This window comes from Pezoporus wallicus, unplaced genomic scaffold (genome assembly GCF_028554395.1).
Source record: "Pezoporus wallicus isolate ANWC-B61680 ecotype Strahan unplaced genomic scaffold, APGP_CSIRO_Pwel_v1 contig_6814, whole genome shotgun sequence".
Lineage (NCBI taxonomy): Eukaryota > Metazoa > Chordata > Aves > Psittaciformes > Psittacidae > Pezoporus > Pezoporus wallicus.
The window spans coordinates 5,029,272-5,051,904 of NW_026639755.1; the positions used below are offsets into that span (position 1 = coordinate 5,029,272).

General features: G+C 38.9%; 1 protein-coding gene across 6 annotated transcripts in view; it reads right to left on the minus strand.

The window, feature by feature from the left end:
- Positions 1–1,968: 1,968 nt before the first annotated feature.
- Positions 1,969–22,633, minus strand: part of ZNF654 (zinc finger protein 654) — a 37,908-nt gene continuing 17,243 nt past the window's right edge. For 4 of the 6 annotated variants that reach the window (XM_057416040.1, XM_057416039.1, XM_057416043.1 and 1 more), the window contains 6 exons: positions 21,367–21,502; positions 15,914–16,116; positions 15,013–15,152; positions 10,308–10,449; positions 6,315–8,625; positions 1,969–5,865 (listed from right to left, as the gene is read on the minus strand). In XM_057416040.1, coding sequence (XP_057272023.1) covers positions 5,858–5,865; positions 6,315–8,625; positions 10,308–10,449; positions 15,013–15,152; positions 15,914–16,116; positions 21,367–21,469 — 2,907 coding nt within the window. In that variant the 5' untranslated portion in view covers positions 21,470–21,502 and the 3' untranslated portion in view covers positions 1,969–5,857. Of the gene's footprint in view, positions 5,866–6,314; positions 8,626–10,307; positions 10,450–15,012; positions 15,153–15,913; positions 16,117–21,366; positions 21,504–22,633 lie in introns of those variants that run through there. The other 2 variants (XM_057416044.1, XM_057416045.1) reach the window with 2 other exon arrangements.

A 22,633-nucleotide genomic window follows, 5' to 3' on the forward strand; every position in this document is an offset into this window, starting at 1 on the left:
TCTTGTCCAGCCACGCTAACCCATTGCCAAGCGGACCACTGAGAAATAGGGATGCTGGGGAGGGACTCTTCATTAGGGACTGTAGTGACAGGACAAGAGGTAACGGGTTAAAACTTAAACAGGAGAAGTTTAGATTGGATATAAGGAGGAAGTTCTTTACTGTAAGGGTGGTGAGGCACTGGAATGGGTTGCCCAGGGAAGCTGTGAATGCTCCATCCCTGGCAGTGTTCAAGGCCAAGTTGGACAGAGAAACTTACTGCTGGCATGGCAACGTTTCAGGCAAAGGAATTAAAACAATATCCAGGGCACAGAAGTTTACATTTGGTTAATGTCTTTTGCAATGGATTTATCAAATGGCTTGTACATACACTGCCGTTTATGATAACCATTTTGCCTGCAACGTGCATATACCGTAGTACCAGGGATCTGAGAACCCTTACCCTTATGGCCAAACTGAACTTGCTTCAGCAAGGGCCTTGTCAAAATCACACAAATAAAAGTAAGCTTGAAGTTACACCAACACCAAAAATCACCATTCATATTTGGGCAGAAAACAGTTTAAAAACTGCTGTCAACACCACGGATTTAGAGACTGTGAGTAATAAAAACTAAATAATCCAGCATTTTTGATAACAGTATTGAACCTTCAGAAGCCAACTAAAAAGCAACTGCACTGTCTTTATCTCTGGACTACAAGCATTCAATCAAGGGGACTAAACAAAGCAACAGAAAGCAACTGTATCACACCAGAGATTACTATCTCTAGTAGCAGCAGCATCAGAAACAAACATTAAGCTCATCAAGTGCAAAAACTGAGGCTTAGCTCTATGTACTAGTGCCAGCACATCTTCCTTAGAGATTTAGGCCAGTATTTGGTACTTGTAACGCAGAACCACTGAGGAACTTTGAACTCTTTTATGATGGAGGAAGAAGACAAACTAGAAACAGTGGTACCTTAAAACTGTTGCATCCAGACTCATCTACAGCCCTAAATTGGGCTTTTGGGCCCTTGGCACAACAGTTTAGGAGTGGCTAAGAGCCATGCGTTTTGAAGCCACTGCTTCCAGGGGTAAACACCATACAAGTCATTAAAAGGGACACGGCTCTGCTGAGTTCTTTAAACAGCACATACAGATTTCCTTGCAAGCATTATTCCTTTCAACCCCTACTACCTCCACCTCTGCCCTGCCAGCCTTATGCTCCTCTCCATATGCATGTTAGAGAACACTGGATGCCCACTTTCTCACTAGGTCTATCTTTGCAGGCCTGTCCTGCTCCGAGATCCCAGGTGAGCAGATTTCCATCTCCCACTGTGTTCCGGCTGATTCCCTTTATTGGAGGAGCGCATCATCCAAACGGTAACTCCGTGCTTGTAAACCAGAGGTAAATGCACTAACGCCAAAGTCTGTCCCAATGTATGTGACTACTTAATTCATCTTAAATGGCCAGTGTTTTGAAGATGCTCAGAGGCAGACTTGAGGGCTGGAGTGCACGGTGTCTAAGGTTCAGATCCGATGGAAGCTTTTATCCGCAGGGGTGTTCTTCATGCGTCTCAGACTGAAGACCGAAAGAGCTATTCCTCTCCCTCATGCACAGGAAAGCTTCTCTCTTCAGCACTTATCTGTAATAATACTATGCCTTTTTGAGGACTTCTTGAACTAAGAGGGTCCCAAATTTATGAGAGCAAGTAGTTTATTAGCTAGAGGAAACAAAAAGGGAGGCAAGGCAGGGAGAGCGAGACAGGAAATCAAAGAGTTCTGGTTCAATTTCCTTGGCAATCCTGGGTATTCTTGATCCACTGCACTAGATTTAGTCTATTCAAATCCAAATACCCACACCTGGTCACCGGGAACATCAACATGTGGCAGCTTGCCACAGGTGTTGCGCAGCAATCGTATACCAAACATAACACAGTAGCTGAACACTGCAGCAGTATTTTCAGAGTGATTCCCCAAAAGACAAAATCCATTTCTATCAACAACAAAGACAATGTTTTATTGAACAAATCTATGTACAGTACAAAAAAGTCTCTCAAATGAAACACTACTGTTGATTTATTGCAGTTTGATGGCTCAGTTTTAATTTGTACTCTTATATAAAATGCAAAGTAAAATAATTTAACATTCAACAAGGAAGCACAAATTTCCTTTCTTGCTGAACCTGTAACAGCGTTTACAAATTAAGAGTCCCAAAAATGCATACATTGCATTTAATCAGAAAGGTGTTATACAGTACCAAATAAATTAAGAAAATAGTAACACTACCACCCCCTTTCAGTCTTTGTGTCCATAGCACTGGTGTTAAAACAGTAAAAGAAATGAGTACAGCTGAACCTTCCAGGTGATATTAAAATCACAAAGTTTAATGTTATAAATTATCCAAACTATACAATTTATAGAGTTTTAATGAATATGGCTAAATAACCAAAGTACCAGTGACCTTTCCCCACAGATATGACCACTTTCAAGCTATTTTCAGGACTTCTGTTTTGTTGTGAAAGGTGCCTATCAAGCGGCAGCTCTTGGAAAATCAGAACTTACACGACCTTTACATTGAACTGTGATCGGGTTAGAGTAGACAGTCTTAAAAGGAAAGTCTAAATCCAAGTTACAGCCACCTGGAGGAATGTTATTAGAATACAGTTATCAGCAATGAAATGCACAGACTTGGATCCAACAAAGCTCCTAAGCTCATGTGTAACTTGAGGCAGCTTTAAGAGATCTGCATGCTTACGTTACACATGTACTTCTGTATTTATTGAATCACAGTGACATCCTGAAGAAGTATTTCCAATGCTTAATGCCTGCGTAAAACAAACCCTTTCCATTTTAGATCTGGAACCTTTTTCAGCTCTAGAAGTTTCAGGCTTAATGTAGGGTAATACTCAACATACTAAAGAACTGTTAAAAACATGTAGAGTTATCACCCACACAAGTATCTCTTCACTCATAATCAAAGTTGCTTAATACTGCAACTATCTGAGAATACCAACAGGTATCAGAGAGTAGTTTGTATGAAATGCAATGTCTTTTGAAGTAAAAGATCATTACTTAAAACAAAAACGTTACCACCCACTTGCTACTTGAAGTCAATTCAGTGTATTTCTGACAGGTGTTAGGTGATGCTGATGCCCACCTATGGAAGAGTTCAGTTTTCCAGTTCTCCAAAGCGTACATACTGAACACATAGCATAAACAAATGGTGGTGTCCAAGAAAAGCATCTTCGAACAAAAATTAGTTTAATGCAGGTACAAAAAATTATGGTCACAGTTTATGCATGTACATAGATGCATGTATCTACACACTTAAAGAAAATACAAGACTCAAATCATGGTTTTAAAGCATCTTCAAACACATGGAGCTCCAGGAAAAGGCAAAAAAGCACCAAAGATTAAAGGTACATTGAAAAGACTTTATACAAACATGTTTGTAATATCTATTCTCTGCGTTTTCAGATTCTTCAAACTGTAATACTTTAAAATTAACCTTTTTTTTTTCCCATTTCAAATATATTTAAGCAAATTTAACTAAATTAACAATGTTATGCAAAGAAAGGGGACCCTGGGAACATTCAATATAACTGCGTCCTTAAAAATTAATTGGAAGCAAAAAAAAAAAGTGAAAGTGCATTTGACTGATAAGGTCCCCATTAATTTTAAGTTTTAAAAACTTTTAATGTATTTATACATGTAAATATATAGAGTGTGCGTATATACGTATATATAATGAATGATGCATTTAAGTCAGGTTTTTTGCAACTGCAAAAATAATTCTTTGGTGCCTCAAATGTCACACAAATCTCAAAGTGGGCCAGTCATCAGTATTAATGTAATGCACACATACCTGTGATCATAATTTTATAACCTTGTATGTTAATCCAACTCAAAAGTTAAGGCAAGAATGTTCTACCATTCAGAAGAATATTCGTTTGAATTTGCATTCTTTTTACCTCCCAGGAGGGGAAAAGGAAGCAGAATTAATGCAAATATGTTTAATTTCACAGAGGATTATTAGCAGAGGCATTACTGAACTATTAAGTTCCAGAACTACTTAACAGCCTATTTTACAATGAAACTCTTAGGTTCGCAAGTGTGAGCCGTTGCTACAATGAACAGATCTTTTATGTACCTCTTGATTTTTTGCTCATTAGATTTCACATATCTGTTGATTTAAGCAAGTTGATCATCTTACTATGCCATACAAGCGTGGTGATGAACTATTTGGTAAGCAAACTAGCTGAGCAGGAATAGTTGGTTTTGGCTGTCCTACATTGCTGTGATGACTCTGCCAGTACACACCAGGTTTTACCACTACGCTTTCCGTGTCTATGGTCACATTAATTTTTGCAGTCACCCGCAGAGAACAGGATCCCAAATGAAACCTTTCCAGGTGGCAAGACAGGGTAAGATAAATTAAATCAACACAGTAATTAGACAACATGCGTGTTTGCCACACCTCTGGTTGGGGTGGAAAGACCAACAACTACAACAGCACCTTTTTGGTTTCCAAATGTCCTGTTTTCAGTGTTACATATAGAGCTGAATGAGTCAAATTTCCTGTCTTCACATTCTGATTGGTTCTATGAACAGTGAATTTGGGATAAAGTGCTTAACAGTTAAGCCTAACTCCTTCACTTTCTTCTGGGAAAGGCTATCTTTTCAAGAGATGCTATTAGATAGGGTCATAACATGTCTTAAGGTTGAGTCAGTATGTGTTTTCTCCCTTCCTCTAGACAGTAAATAATTAGTTACAGTACTGAGTTGCAATCTACCACCATTAAGCAGTACCACATGTGAAACAGGCTCTTCCTGATCTTTTCCAACTGGACATGTGCTCTGCTTTTGCCTGCCCTTTCCTCACCTCTCTTTTTAAAACAGGAAGCCATCTCTTTTTGGTCATACAGACAGCTGAAGAACCTCCATATTTGCATGAAGTTTAACTCTGCTCTGTAATGCAAGCTTAACCCCCTTCGCATTCTGTATTTGTTTCAATCTTCTGTTGACATCCACACAATCTGTGCATGTACTGCTTGTATTAAGTCTTCCTGCACCTACAACAGATGTTTTACAGGACACTCTTAACACACACCTTTACCATAGCCTCGCAAAGGGTTTCTCTTGCAGGCATCTCATTTCCTCTGTGCACAACTTTCACGTTTAGTATCACATTAATTGACTTTTCCTTGCACACTCTGTACTTCAAGATTTTGGCTATTTGAGCATTCCATCCATCTTAGATTCCTTTCTACATTCCTCTTTTTGGATTCTGAGTATAAGTTTGTTAAATAAGCTCCGTACTTTGGAGCAGATAACGGAATCACACACTCAAACTTTGAAAAGAGAATGCATAGTTCTACACATTTCTTATCCATAGTATACTAATGTAACACTTTCTTGAATGATTCCTTCCCAGTTCTGTGGATGGATGCCCTTGAACCACACATTTTCCAACTAAAGCAGCTTTTGGAATCGGCTGCTTTTCTTTCCATAAGGCAATTAACACCTCTGCTTTCTCTGCCTGCTCAACTGTATGCCTTATTTTCCTTAAACCTTCATGCTAGAAAGACTGCCACTAAGCTTCAATCACGCATTTGGAATGAATGTGGCTTTTCGGATAACTGGTACTTTGGGGATTTTGTAGCAACCTTTCTGGACTAAAGACCTGCAGCAGAGCTCCTATTATTCCTCTGTGAGTTTTTTGTTTAGAAAATGTGCTTTGTCTTTATCAAGGTCATATTTTTCTTCAGTAATTTGAGACTGCTTTATGATTAAGGCCAACTGGGAAACGAACTGATGCTTCTGCATGTAGTGTTTTCTTACACCACTCCTCGTTTGATGCATTTTCCCACAACATCGAATCAGGCACCTGTAAGAAAAAAACAGTGCACTGGGATGAAAATGAAGACTAACCCATGTAAATCATTCCTTTATCTAAAACACTGTTGATGTTCTTCAACATGTTTAGCTTCAAGCTTGCAAGGAAAGACAGGCTGAATTAGCCCATAGATGATCTTAAGGTCCTTCCCAACCCTAACGATTCTGTGATTCTATGATTCTGTTTTACAAGAAGCCTTTTCCATTAGAGCTGCCAAACGATTCTCACCACCCCTTTCTTATTCTAAACAGCATGTTCAATTTGAACTTCCAATTTAGCAGTGTTCCTATATAATTCTCTTAAGTTCTGGCATACTACAATTGCTTGGAAGTTATGTCTGTCTTATCTATTCCATCAGTTTGCCTATTTCCAAAGACCATTTTCTGGTTGGGATTTACCTCCAAACCAACCAACCAACCCAGAAGGAACAGAAGACTTACTTTCGTCATCTGAATCGAATCCAAAGAGCGTCTGACACTTCTTTTGTGCAAGGTGAGCCTCAAGTGCTTCTGAATTACAGTAGATGGTCAAGCAGTTGCCACATCTAAATCTTTCTGTTGATTTGCTACAAATTTTATCTTGTTCAGAATAAGCATCTACTTCATCAGCCAAAAGTTTTCTACGTTTTGGCATGCTAATGTAGCGTTCATCAAGGTAACTTGGAGGCAATGGTCTAACATACGGCTTTGTTAGGATGACACCATACGAAGTATTCTCTGTTGTTGGATTTGGTTTAGAAGGTACTTGCGAGGCAGCAGTATTATTTTGTGGTGTATCAGTACAATTCTGTAACACTGGTAACACTGACCCATTTTCTGTCCTTGTTTCATCTGCCACTCTGTCCAAAGTTATTTCTGATGACTTTGATGATGTCTGATCTACGTCGCTGTGCCCATTGACGAGTTGGTCACTACCAGCATTACAGTGTTCAGAATTTGGCTGTAACGCAGATGTCTTTTGGTCTGTCAAACTTAAAACTGTAGTGCTACCCTCAGATGAACTTTCATTTCCATTATGAATTACATTATTTGCCTTCTTCTCCACACTTTGAATGTATGTCTTTGGTTCTGTAGAATCCTTCCTTGACTTCCAAGTTGGAATTGGTAAATCGACAGTTTCCTTCTCATTAACAGATTCATCATCATCTTGGAAACTACAAAGTTCTGAAGGATCATCTGAAGACTCCTTTTCGCTTGCATCTTCAGAACATTCTGGTGTTTTATTTAAATAATGCTGAGCCTCGTGTTCATACAGCAAAGGGAGCTCCTCAAACAGCTCGCAGCACTCTGCAAAATTGCACTGCGCTTTAAAAACACCGTGACTTTTTGTATGCTCGGCAAGCTCAGTTGACAGCTTAAATCTCTGATTACAATTAAAGTGTAAACAAAAGTAAACGTTTGGATACACGTGTCTCTTCAGGTGGTCTATAAAATGTTGGGAATCGGCAAATTTTCTCTGACAGAAACGGCATTTTCCTTTATTCCACTTCATTATATGCTGCTGCACCTTCAAATCAGTCGGATGACTTTTCCTCGCGTGTTTATTGAGGAATCTTATCTTTTTAAACACTCTAGCACAACCACTAGCAGGGCACTTAAAGCTTCCTTCCTCATCCATAGCATCATCTTTTTGAGGACAAAAAGCTCCATTCACTTTATGCAGAATAGGTGACTCTTTACTGGAGCTGTCATCGTCTTCAGGCAAACTTTCTGTACTTAAAGCATCAGGAACATTATTGAAACAGCTGTCACTACTATTTTCAGTAGCATCATCCTGGTCACTTAGATGGTTTCCCACCGCAAATACCTGTTCCGTGTTCTGCTCCTCCACTTGGACCATTTGGTCAGCACTTGGTGCTCTTGCAGTCTCTGGTTCGTCATCTTTGGAACCATCCGAATTCCCATTTTCAAGAGAGGGAGTGACATCAGAACATTCTACTTCATTAAGAACAGAAGCCCGCCGACCAGCCTCAATAACTGCAGCAAGATGTTGCCTTTCTATCTTCCTGACGTGATTCTTCAAGTGCTTCAGCATAAGTCCTTTTTGCCTGAACTTTCTGGTGCAAAGTACACAGGAAAAACTGCCCTTTTTTTGGTGAGCTTGTGCATGTTTTACAATGTGACCACCAAGAAACTCCTTGTTGCATATCACACAGCGGTGCCTTGGTACGGTTTGATCTAACATTTCAGATGCCTCAAGAGCTTCATCGTTCTTTCTGGCATTACCTTTGGACTGGGCTTCAGAGACATCTTCCGGGTCAAGCTCACCATTGCTAACATCTGTTAAACAAGCACGCTCGTCACCCAGAGCCCTATACTCTGTTATCTTCTCTGTATTTGCAGTAGAGTTTTCCAGTGTATTTTCACTTAAGCTAATGAAGGCTTTATCCCCCAACAATGCTAAACAATTCTGCTTGATCATCAAGAAATTCCAAAACTCGGGATCAAAAAACAAACCTTTTTTCAAAATTGGAAGCAATTCAAAACGTACACGGTTTTGAACAGAACTAGTGCACTCATTGTATTCTTCATCTGCACATTTATATAAATGTTCAACAGTGTAGTAAGATTCCAAGGTGCGCTCAAGAAAAAAGATTGAAAGAGCACAAATTCTGAGGATCTCTAAGTCATTTGGCAGAAAATGAGCAATTGCTTTATAAATAAGACTTTTCATGGTGGGATCTTCACGGAGGTCCAACTGTAGGGCACAACCACATATCTCAACGCATATCTGAAGACCATCATCACCAACCTGCGGAAAGGAAATCACAGTATACATAATTATAGAGTATGCATAACAGTGTTTTCCTTATGGGCTTACAGAACTCTACAGCTTCAAAGTAAAACAAAAGAATCAGACTCGCAGGGGAAAAAAGAGAGCTAGTATAAACAATGCCCAAACATCAACTTCCCATGTATTTGTATTAATCTACGCTCAAAACAGCAGTTCAGAAAGCATCCTGCTCGCATATTTCACCTAAAAGCATGTACGTCTTAGAATAACGTTCAAACAAGACTGTAAAATACAGGTACAACAATGACCCACAAGAACATCTGGTTTGCACTGGAAGCTATGTAGTTACTATCAGCAAAGCTTCAGATGCTTTTTCCATGTGCAGTACTGTAATTAAAAGACAATTAATTATTTAGGGATATAAAACAAGACTGCAGCAAATCACATAATACTGTTCTAGCAGTATCCTATCTACATCTTCATTGCCTATGCTGTTCCACACTATCACTGGACAGTTACTCTGTATTTTGTCCCTGTTCTAACTCATTTAACTTGCAGTGCATAAAAACAGAAGCTATATAATATTGCCTTCAATTTTGAACAGTAACCACCACAGAAGCCTTAACAACCCATGGCCAAGCATTCTAAAAGGCTTGAGTCTTCAGAGTGACTGACTATCCTTTCACTGAGCAGAATCCCTATTCCACACTTAAGGCTGCAGGCCCTCCCATTCAGATGGGTGATCAGAAATATGCTGCCCAACAGGCAGCAGATTAATGTAAAAAGAGTTTCAGGAAGTTTACAAATTAATACCCACCTAAAAGGTGCATTAACAAATACACACAATGCTCCGTATGTAGTAGGTTATTAAAAATATATATTCACTCAGATGAAAATACAAATAACAGTTATTCATTTCACCACAAGTGTTTTAGAATACATACCGAGATCAAAATCTTGAACAGTAATGTTTCATTTAGAACCATACAGCAGCACCCGTGACCATTCATAATTCACTTAGGGCACAGAATATGAAGGAGCTCTGTGCAGTCAGGGTAATGGTAAGAAACACATTTGGAAACAACTTGCACACCTGCGTGCAAAGCGTTGCACGTGACATCTTTTGCAGGTGTACGGGACAGTGTAAGCCTAACATCTGAAGCATGAAACACATCACACCCTTCTGAAGCAAAATTATGTCTTCTCCTGGTTTAGCCTAGCTTTTCCTTTGTTACGTTAAGCATTTCTTCAGATTTGGTTAGAACTGGTGGAAGGATGCAAAACTTAATGAGGGTGAAAGGCAGATGAAATGGCACCATGCAAGTCCTATTTCCTTAAGGAGGAAGGCTAAAAATCCACAAAACAAACGAGTGAATTTTTCACGTTTGCTCCACGTGTTTATTATTAATTTCCCCATTTATTTATAGGGGATGACATTCCTCAAATTTACTACAGCAGAAAGAAAAAAACCTTAGAATTCAAGAAAAAAAAACCAATCTTAAAGACACAGAACAGATCAAGGGCAATCATAACATTGATGTGCATTCTGGATTTGGACAGATTTTTAAGAGAACAGTGTGCTATTCCCCACCCCCTCTTACCTTTGCACAAAAAATGGCCATTACACAACATAAACATCACTCCTCTTGAGTTACAAAAAGAATGGGGGGGTAGGGTAAAAACAAAGAACCAAAACTTACTTCATCCTTAATGACTTTCATGAAAGGGAAAATTACTCTGACATTGGTTGCGATTCTTAAAAGCTGGTAGCACTGGTCGACAAATACTTGTTTTGATGGGTTAGATTTAAGCTGCAGTTTGCTCCAAATGAAGATCAGGTCCCTATAAGTACAGAACAAAACAGTTCATAGTTAGATGGAGTTTTAGAACTCTTATCACTAAGCATGATGCGTTACTAAGAACAATTATTTGCGTATTCAGTAACTAAAACTATATTTGAGGGTGTAATACCAAACTAATTAACTGTACACAATGTGCACAATGGAAAATGCAACTTAATTACTTTGTTAAAGCATTCAGGGTATCTCCTATCACTGAGCCAATTAAATATTCAACAGGATATTAATGTATTCAGCTTAGTATCAGAGAACTGCATAATAAAATCAGATGCTACAGCATCTAGCCCTTAACACCACAGGCAATAAATGTCAGGCTGAACAGCAAGCTCTGTGTGCTCTTGGGATTAAGTTACTTTCAGTGCAAGGATAAGGAGTCCTTCAAGAAAATAAGTGTTTGAATGTGGAAAATGGGAGCTTTGTAGAAAGCTAGCTTCTGATACAGTCCATTGACAAGAAATATTGATGTTCTCCAGTTGTGCGTATTACAACACGATTTTCTTCTCTTAATGCTGTCATTGCTGCCCTTTCTAGCCAAAAGCAGTTACATGAAAGCATCAGTTTCTACAGCTATTCATGTATCTCTCTAATGTTTAGTCAAACAGCATTTCTGACTGATATAAGGAAACCTAAGAATAGATTGCTAGATCCTGCAGCAGAGCTCCTGCACAGGTAATGTGTTTAGTCTACAAAATACAGCTAATTGAAATTTACAGCCTGTAAGTTCTATGTACTATAATTCAGAGACTTGGAAAAGGCAACTGGACTTCACTTTTAGTTATAAGAAAATTTGCCAGCACTAAGATTTTACACGGGAGTAGATACAGTTAGGACTAGGCAGAAATCCTACCATAACGTTACAATGCAAACAGGGGACCAGTCGACTTTGATTTTCTGAAGGAAGACACTTCTTTATTCCACCAGCCTCCTCCCTCAGAAAACACAAACCCAGTTACTATTTAGCTGATCTTTCAGAGCCTCTACTCTGTGCCAGATACAAATCAGACAAACCTTTTGAGACTAAGCTTGTCTAGCGAGGTGAGTGCCAGCATGAAGGGAAGTGACAGAACTGCCCATGACAAAACACCAACTTCGCTTTGACATTTAGGACAGCTCTGCAATTCTGCCTGACATTTAAGGGCTAGACAAAAGAAAATCATTGTTTTCTTTCATTCAGAACCCAAGGAGACTGAAGTCAAAACAGAGATCAAGCTTTCGTGGGGAAAAACTGTGAAAAGGAGTTCTGTAAGCAGCTCTACCCACAAAAACATGTATCAGCCTTAGAGGCAGATAAAGATACAAGCCTTTTCCAGGCTGAAACCAAAACACCTGAAGTCTTTGCAAACTTCACATACAAGTTTGAAACTTCCTGCACCAAACCATTCACAAAATCCAGTTAAAGCCTCAAGCTGACGTTCAAAAGAAAGAACTGAGCATTTTCGCTGTTAAAAGTTAGCAAAATTAAATAACTTATCCTCTGCTTTGCCTCATACCATTTCAGAGCAGCCCATTTCAACGCTAATCCCAGAGAAACAGAAAAACCAGATTATTCTTCTGAGAGATTAGTGGTTAAAATGGCTTGCCATGTGTTCAAACAAGTTGGTACAACGACAAGAGCTGAAACAGGAATGGAGAAAACTCAAAGTAGAAGCAACAGCTCCGGGGTGAAGAACAAGCTGTTAATTCAGTTTAACCACCACGTGATTAGACCTTGACGTGAAACAGAAGTCAGCAGCATTTGATGTATTATTTCTGTGGCACTGACCACAACACAGGTGAGAAACTTGAGATAACGTAGGCAGGGGTAGTTTTCTATTTGCTTGATTATTATGGCACAGTAATACAGTACTTAATGACATTTACTTCTTGGATGGTCTAACTTAGTTCACATTGAGGCCTGTGCTTGAACTACCATAGACACGTGTTGGGACAGTTTAAATTGTTACTGTGAGACCACAGAACTCCGTAACTCTTTACCAGAGGAAAGTAGCCTGGTACCCCCTCTACAAGATACCACAACAATTGTGTGCCTCCATCAGCAATATAAAAGAACAGTTAGGTCCGCTCTGCCGTAGCTAGATCTAAACCCTTTACTATTGTTGACAAGAAGGAAGTCTGTCTTTCCTTGGTTATAGATTAGCACACTTCACCAAAATGTTATCTAGGTCACAAAAATTGCCTAAATGCAAGACTTAAACATGTGGAAACATCCTTGACTTACTGAATTTACTAATTAGGAAGCACTTGAGAACAGACAAAACAGCACTTAAAAACTGCCTGGCAGAGAAGGCAAAGCCATTCTGCTATGCTTGTTCCATCAAAATCTTGGCTGTCTTCCTGAAGAGACATCACTTACTGATACCAGAAAGTCATTCATAACTGGACTCTTTGCTTAACAATACCTTACAAACAAATTTCTCTAGTCAGATCAAGCCCAGCTAGCTTTGTGATTCATTTGTCAGTGGGCTTTCACTTCAGAAAAGTAGTTCTGATCATAGTTTATTATTAGCATCAATGAAAACAGGGAGAGTTTTGTGACAGAGCTGCTTAAAGTTAATCTTCCTCTGAGATACTATGGAGCTAATGGTTTCACCTTGGAAGACTTCAGAGAGGTTGCTTCACATGAAGTGGTAACAAGTACCTGCTATTTACATCTTTCTAACCTATTCTGATATTTATCTTTGCTAGTAGTGTTTGCCGCTAGATGTCTGCTAGATCTGCAAAGTCCTCAATTCCAAACAAGGCAAGATGATTTATGCTGCGCTACATTAAAATCTTCTACATGATGTGGATTAATTTAACCTGGCTCCTACTTCTTCAGATATTTGAATTACAATATAGACATGCCTTCACAAGCTCTGCTCCAGATTACATTATCTAGTAGTCCACAGATTCTCTTGTTGGGTTTGCAATTGTTAAGGCTCAGCATCTGTAAAGAATGAACTAGCTGTTTTAGTTGCCCAGACATAACTGCTCTGAACTCTTTCAAAGATCCTCAAGTTCTGTATTTTGAACAGAAGATCAAAATACTGAGAGATGCCAGAATGGTTTCCTTGATAAACAGGTATCAAACAGTACTTTAGTTTCTTCTGGAATTTCATTTCTGACATCCACTTTGCCAGAACAAAAGGACAAATGTCTTGTTTCGACTAGCAATTTTTAGAAAGGCTGATGCAAAACTTGGTTATAAACTGGGTTAAGAGCAAGGTTAACATCTAACTACAGCAAAAGACATAAAAAGTAGGCTTGATTTAAAATGTGTTTCTTAAAAGACTGAATCCCCGAAACAGAAAGCACTAATCATGAATTAGTAACTAACATGTAACTAATGTATTTAAGTTACATCTGCAAATTTCCCAAGAAGTAAGAAGTCAGGAGATGCAGCATTTGGGCAGGAATCAGCAAAGCTGGATTCCATTCACAAACTATGTACCTTTTCAGTTGGATTTCTTCATCTGTCCTATGGGGACAGTCACGTCCACCTTCTCCTGGACAGACTGAAAACTGACGCTAACTATTGACAATATATTGTATTATAAATGTATGTTGATCATTTTTCCAAAGGTTTTGATGCAATGCAATCACTTATTCAAAGTTAAGAGAAAAAAATAACAAACCAAACATTGTCATTTCTGACCTTCCTCACTTCCTTGAGAAAAAAAAACAAAACACCACTTCTTACTTCTCAATTCCCCAAACCCTGGGAATATAGAAACCCAATACAGACTCTAAACTCCATTATTAAAATTGATTACAAGCTTAATAAGAGCTCTATTGACTGAAGAAAAAATTAAATCCTTCCTAAATAAGCTTTTCTTCTTCAACTACACAATCAAACAAATTGAGCATACTTTATCAGTGAATGCAAATGTTACTTTTGATACAGAAATTATCCAGCCTAAAGAGGATTATCTTCCTTAGCCATCGTTCAGTCCTCCAAATGATGAAATTTGTTTTGACAACTCTTTAGAAAACGCTTCTAAAAACATAAAAGCATCCAACCATCAAGATGATTTAATGCGGATGAAGACGTTATTACTTAAATGTTTTCTAGAGTACCACCATTTATTTTATGGCTCTCTTTAAGAAATAAAAGCTCCCATATTAAGTAGCACATTTTCAGAATCATATATTCTCCTTAGGCATACTGATGACATATTACCCCCTTCTTATTATAAAGCAGTGTCATTAAACTAGCAGGACAGAAAAATATCTGCATTGCCAGGGAGTCTACAGTCTGCATATTGTTACACATTGCTAGTAACAAATGTCATATTTCTAGGTGTTTATAGCCTAAAGTACGTGAAGGCCCACCCTTCTGTTACTTTGAAACAGTTCATGTGTTATGTACCATGTAGGCTACCATTGTGCACGACTGTGTGTAAAAAGGCAAGCAGGCATAACAGATGTAGTAGGAAAGTTTAAAGACCACGTTAGAATGTTTTTATCTTGTATGTTAAACTTGAGCTACACCTCAAAGTAGATGAGTCATTTTGGCAATAAGCACCGATTATCTGCTCAGCTGCTTCACCAGAAAGAAAGTATTTACCATATACAATACATGTCCCCATTTTGAAGCTGAGGGACTAGGAACGATTCACATAGCTGTAAGGCTAAGGTAGTCTTCCCTTCTTTTTCAGTGTTGCAGATGATCTCAATTCCACTCTTGCAATCAGTCCTCAACAAGTGCTATACAATTAAAATAAAATCAATTTAGATAAATTTGCTAACATGAAATAAAACCCTAGCAGACCCTGCTATATTAAAGAAGCTACTGAAAACTTCAGGACTTGCTAGTGACATTGGATTTCTTTGGACTAGCTTTTGTGTAGGTCTGTAAATTGAGATTTTGGACATTAATTTAGAGTTCTTTCGTATTTCTTAGAGCAATGACAATCAGAATAATTGTCCAAGAAATTAAAAGACGACACAAAAGCACTTTCTTTGCATGACTTAGCTTGTTCTCAAAATAAGGTTAGGAAAAGCAGTGTTATCTAGTAAGTGCTATCAGCGGTAAAGCAGGGCCACATTCAGCTAGAGTGTCATTTTACATAGGGGGGTACCATCAAAAAACCTTAAGGCTACTCAAAATTTATAAGGCACAGAACACTGGACTGACATCAGTTAGGCTAAAGAGCTTTTACTAAAATAATAGTCAATAGTAAAATAGTCAATACACTGAAGTTACAAAATATTAATGACTCAAGTTATTTAGGGTACATTATCTACAAGTAAACTCCACCAAAAAATTGTATCTAGGTCAACAAGATTTGTAGGCACTTAACATTTAACTTTTCAAAGCTTAAACAAGCACTAAGTTAAGCAACAGCACTGTAGTTGCCTGATTTTATGACATTTGGTTCTACAAAAACAGAGTTCCGTATGTTCCTCTTGACAACTCGTATACAGTAAGTATTTAATTAAACAAAATGTATACTGACAAACAATACCTCCTGGAATAGCTGATCTTCTAATGGTGACATATAAAGACAGGTGAAAAGAGCTTGATGGAAATACAGATCTTTACTGATATCTGGATGATTTATGCAAGATTTGATAAGAGCCATTGCCTCAGGGATGCGTTCACAGGCAATAAGGTATCTGGCACGCAGTTCAAAGAACAGTGGATTTTCAGAGCTTAAATATTTGTTAACTGTACAGAAAAGAAAGATTTAAAGGCAATTAGAATATGAAGTCCAAACAACAAATATATTTAAATGTAATGTTGTTTTCAATTGTGCAATGTCAACAAATAATATATAAAAAAAGGCTCTGCTAAAGAAGCTATCAAATACTTAAATACCATCAAGAATCTGTCCTTCTGCTTGGAAACAGAAATAGTTATTTTTCTTACACCAGTAATCTAATTCAGTATTTTATTTCTAACAGATTAACACAAGGTGCTGCAAAGGATTAGTAAAATATAAACTACACAGAAGCAGATATGAACATTTCTGAGAGAGAAAATTCTCTCCTAGCTCAGCACTCGTATCTGGGTGATTGTCAAAAGTTCAGGACTGACATCGCTTCCAAGGTTAGAATTATAGATATTTAAAACAACTCGGTATACTCATTACCCACTAAAATGGAAGAGCTCAGAGTGATCACAAAGTTGACTACAATTCACATGCTGTTGCTTTAAGTAGTTTCGAACACTTGGCTTTTGCTGGTGAAGTGGAAAATACACTTTTTCTTCTTCTGAAACTGCTCCTGGGCACAGTCCTTACATCCAAATCCCTAAATACCTTTAAATCCTAACCCCCGATTTCTGGAAATCTGTTTTTCAGATCTAAAAGCTAATCTTAAAGTTAACATTGGAATGAAAATGTTTGTACTGAGATACTCAACATATACTTAAAACACTGAAGTAATTGGGAAACGATGAAATACATAAAAGACATGCTTGAGATCTTCTATAGCTCATAGCAATTCTAATATCTCTTAAGATTAAAATATCATTCAAGACTACAAAATATATATATTATACTATAAAATGCTGCTCTTATTTTGAGAATTGTTTGCATGTTGTCAAGTAAATGCACACTCTGAGGTGTTAACAGTGTGTTAACATTAATGTATTGGACAATATGGGCTGATCTTCCTCTTACATTCTCAACAGCTACCTTAAGAATCCCATCACTTCTAGTGCATTCCCTGTAGTACTGTGCAGTGTTTCATATTAAATAAGAAAAAAAGAAACAAGATTGTCAATTTCGAGTCAACAAAGGCTGAAGTTTATACCTTGGAGGGAACATGTATTAAGAAAGTTACAAGCAACTTAAAAGTGACATTATTAGGATTTAACAAAAAAGTGGTTACTGAAAACCGCTATCTCAGCAGCCAAGTGATTCCCCCCCACCCCAAAATAAAAAGAGCATGTATATAACAGGAGTTAAACTTGGTTTAATAAGGATGCCTGGTTTAAAAGACATTTCTTGTGCTCAGAAAAAGGATTTCTCCAAGATCTTTGTTTTTATGAAACTTAATGGCATTATATGCTAATGAACACTTAAGGAGTATTATTCAAGGTGAGATAAGGTTTCTTAATAGATGTATCATAAAGTCCACCATAACAGAGAATCTCATTCCCACTATCCATTAGCACTTCCAGGGATAGAAAGAAAAGCCAGCATCTAACAGTAGTCATTAACTGCAAGAAAAAGTGATTATAAGGAAATACCCTTTATGCCAAGTAAAGGCCTCTCCTTCTGAATTAACATTAAAAAGATAATAAAGCTCATCACTGGTGTCACATGCAAACATTACCCAACAGATCACTGACTACTCACACTGAAAAATTACACTGGGAATACTTAGCTTTTATATGTGCTGACGTTAAGTAAATGCTGCGTATCTAACAACTGGTTGCATCATCCTTATCACTCAAATGAGGGAAGACTGCAGACCACAGTATAAGTGACACTTCTCTTGTACGTAGGAAGGGGGACCCCAGAAACTACAGGCTTATCAGCCTGACCTCACTGCTGGGGAACATCACAGAGCAGATCATCCTAAGTAAGATCATAAAGCATGTGTGGGAAAAGAAGGGACCAGGACCAGTTGACACAGGTTCATGAAGGGCAGGTCCTGCATGACCAACCTAATCTCATTCTATGACAAGGTGACCTGCCTGGTTGATGAGGGAAAGGCTGTAGACATTGTCTATTTGGACTTCAGTAAAGCATTTGACACTGTTTCTGACAGCATTCTCCTGGAGGAACTGGCTGGGTTGGAAACTGCCTGGATGGCAGAGCCCAAGAAGTGATGGTAAATGGTGTCACATCTAGTTGGTGCTCGGTCACTAGTGACGTCCCTCTGGGCTTGGTGTTAGGGCCAGTGTTATTAAATATCTTCACTGATGATCTGATCTGAATGAGGGGATTGAATGCACCCTCAGTAAATTTGCAGACAACACCCAGCAGGCTGGGAGTGCTGATCTGCTGAAGGATAGAAAGGCTCTGCAAAGGGATCTGGGCAGGCTGAATCGATGTGCTGTGCCCAGCGGTATGAGATTCAACAAGGTAAAGAGCCAGGTCCTGGATCTGGGCCACAACAACCCCACACAATGCTACAGGCAGAAAAGGACCTGGGGATGCTGACTGATGATCATGAGCCAGCTTTTGCCGAGGCAGCCCAGAAGACCAACGGCATCCTGGCCTGTATCAGCAATAGCGTGGCCAGCAGGGCCAAGGCAGTGATCATCCCCCTGTACTCAGCACTGGTGAGGCTGCACCTTGAATCCTGTGTTCACCTCTGGTCCCCTCACTACAAGAGAGACACTGAGGTGCTGGAGTGGGTCCAGAAAAGGGCAATGATGCTGGTGCAGGGCCTGGAACACAAGTGTGATGGGGAACGGCTGAGGGACCTGGGGGGTTTAGCCTGGAGAAGGCTCAGGGGGACCTTACTGCTCTCTACAACTACATGAAAGGAGGACAGACTAAGAAGGTGGCTGGTCTCTTCTCTCAAGTAAGAAGTGATAGGACAAGAGGAAAAGGCCTCAAGCTTTGCCAGGGGAGGTTTAGACTGGATATTTGGAAAAACTTCTTCACTGAAAGGATGCTCAGACATTGGAATAGGCTGCCCAGGGAAGTGGTAGAATCATCATCCCTGCAAGTGTTCACAAAACACATAGAAGAGGCCCTTAGTGACATGGTTTAGTGGTGAACTTGGCAGTAAAGGTTGGATTTTATTATCTTAAAGGCCTTTTCCAATCTAATTGATTCTATGATTCTAAGCTAACTTGTTAAATCATTCCCACTTTCTGTGTGGGGAACTCTGAAGTCAGTATGCCCCTCTGCTTTGTAAGTGAGAATCCCACTTCTAGCAGCACAACCTCCCAGAGAAGGTGTCTCCTACACCCTCCAACGCTGTTTTTGAAGAGACTGCGAGTTCCAGCTACACCACTGGCAGGATTCTGCTCCCTCCCCATCCTGGAATGCTCTCTTTTCCCAAGCATATTATCTAGAAGAACATGTAAGCTCTTCTAACCCCACAAGCAAAAGACAACTGCTAACTACAGTAGCATTTAGCCAAGTATATGATACATACAAAATGGCTTGGGGAAAGTAACTGCTATTCCTGTTCAGCATGTGTGGTGCTTTGCTTTAAAGCAATAGATGCCAACCATCAGCTTAGAAGCTAATTAGCTGCTTACACCTGAGCTTACCTCTGTCCACAGTATTCTCTTCTAGATGTTCACAGCAGGCCACTTTATTCTCCCTAATCTATTAGAAGTTTATTGCTGCTATATTTCAAGTCTGCTGTTGTTTTTAAACCCAAAGACTGCCTTCCTTTCCAGCCACCTCAAAACAGAATGCAACATCTCAAAGCATGCAACTCACGTAAAAACAGACCCAGGGAGGTTTGTCTTGGCCTAAGCTTCTCTGTGTAATTAATGAATCAAAGGCAGGATTATGCAGTTCATACAGTACATATTTATCAAACTGACTTTTGCAAGTAATGGTTGGTGAATCAGCAATAATACGCAGTTTTCCCCATTTAAAATACTGATCCCTAAGGGAACTATATGGCCGGGTTTCAAAATATACACCAAATACTGCTAGCCTAATAAGCAGCACAGAACGTTTGCTTCGTGTAAGACTTCAGAGGAATCAGATTTTAGAGGAAGTGAGACAAGAAAGGAAGAGCTTCCAAAAGATACGATCTAAAATGTTTGTCATCACAGCTAAGATATGTCAAGGGGGTATGTGGGGATATTAGAAGATAAAAGGAGGAAAAATACCTCAGCAGAGGGGAAGGAGATGCGGCCTACAACAAAAGGAAACAAACTAATCATCTAGTGACAACAGGCAGCGTCATTCCTACTCTGCCAGGTTAAAACTAAGTAAAAGCCCTCAAACTGTTACCCGTCATACAGAGGCATCATGATGATCAAAGGAATCATTAAAGCAAAGGACTAAAACGATTTCTGCTGGAGAGATGGAGATTGAGACTTATCTAACTTCAGATCGTAACTACCAAAAATTTTAGAGTGTCATAGGATATAGAACAAGCCAAGGATAATCTTTGTTTTCATTTTGTTTCTGTAGGTATTTGACCAGAAGTTTATTAGATCTATAAATCACATGTAAACTATTTTGCTCAAGCACCTGCTTCACGAGAGAGACAAAACAATAAAGACTACACACTTAATCATGTTCATGTTGCTAGCACAATACTCTTCTGGTTAAGAAGGCAGCTTGCTCAGTAGCTGTTACTTTATAGTCCTCTTCCTCACTCTACAGAATGAATGCACTGTCATAAACAGAGAAATGAATTAGCATTTTTTAATCACTATCAAATAGTCCTCTGTGAACACTGCTACCAAATATGCTGCTTAAGATGTCAGTGAAGACTTCACTGTAGACTGGGTATTTTTCCCCTTGTGAACTTCCATTAACATTCCAGTAATTTTGTTTTCCACACGCTGCCTCTTTCTCCGACTCCCAACTCTAGGAATTACATATATGTAAAAACAAAGCAGCTATCAGGTATCATTCTAAACACAACCAAGCCACAAACCCAGTTATTAACAATTTAAAACAAAGATTAAACGAGCCCAAGGACCAGGAATACAGGAATAGACATCAGGTCCTCCCTTGATCACGCTATTTTAGTAGCCTAACTGAGGTCAAGTCACTCTCCATGCTCTTTCAGTTTAGCTATATTTGGTAAACTCATTTCCCAAGTAATTGCTCAGTAGCCTCCTCTACACTGTAAAAGTAGACTTAAATTGCTAGCAAAGAAATTAGTTTTCTTTCAAATAAAAAGGGAGCTGTACATTTTACTACAGAAAAATAGTTATGTTCAATGCCAGCTGACAACACCTGACCCTAATATCATAAAAGCATAATTCAACCCATTTTGTGTACTCTAAAAAAAAGTAACATGGCATATGAAGTACCTAATTCCTGTGACACAGGCTTTGCTTTAAGAATTGCTTGTAATACAGGATCCTCCCATGGTCCACCATCTCGGATGATTCGAGTTACTAGTTCCAGGTTCATATTTCGGTATCTACTGAGAAGGTTCTGACATTCCTACATGTAAAAAGAAAAATCATTAGAAAGGAGAAAAAAACAAACCCCAAAAAGCTGTTTAAAAATAAAGTTAGGTCATCCAAAAGATTCAAGAAAATCCAAGCATGTTTTAGTATTTCCTCAGTCAACAATTCAAGCCACACAATCTTTTCATTGACCAAGCCTACACAAAGCCCTAAAGCAATGACTTACATTCTCTAAAAGCAGTAATACAGAACTGTAGAAGCCAGAACGCAAGAGCCTTCCATTTGCATAACAGTGCAAAACTGCCTTTCCTTGAACTGGGAGGTATTACTGGCATAACGCTGTCAGAGTCTTTACCTCATGCTAGCCTGCACACATTTAGACATGCTGCCGCTGGATTTGCGATCCAGTGATGGTGTCTGAATTCTAAGAGGGAAAAACTGAATTAAGCCCTGTGAGTCACCAGCCCTCAAGCAACCACTTTTCTCCAAATCTCTACGTAATAGAAATTATGCCTGCCTAAGATAATCCAGCATGTTTTAGCCATCACTGGTGTTCATGTACGCCAAGTTCTCCCCATCCCTCCACGCACCTTACATTTGGCTGCTAGAAGTGTCAACTTGAATGTTAATCAACTGTAGAATCTTAATCACAAAAGCTATCTAATTTTAAAACAAAAATAAAGTGCAGCTGAAGAATGGCTCCCATGCACATACAATGAACTTCACACGGGCTTTTTTTACATAAACTCTTTTAGCTTCAACTCAGTTTTTCCTTTTGTATTCAGATGACTAGGTCTGGAGGTAAGGAATGGGTAAGTAACTGAACTGGTTTGATTACACAACTGATTCAGAAATTCTTATATAGAAAATTGTGTAAACATCTATATTAATACATTCACTGCTTAAAAGTCAAGGCAATTGAGGACTGTAAGACAAAAGCACAGAGGAGAAAGCGTTACACATCACCCGTTTGGGTTATGTCTCTCTCGTTCATGAGAAAGGTTTTGAGAAGTGCTTACTGCAAGCCTGCCAAAATGTCCCATTACTCTTAAGCAAGAGACCCTACTCATTCCTGAGGCTGCTAAGCCAATTCCTTGACCCCATTCTTCCACCAGTTCTAATCCAGCACATAATGGCTCCTGGTTTGATAATTAAGGTAAGTAGT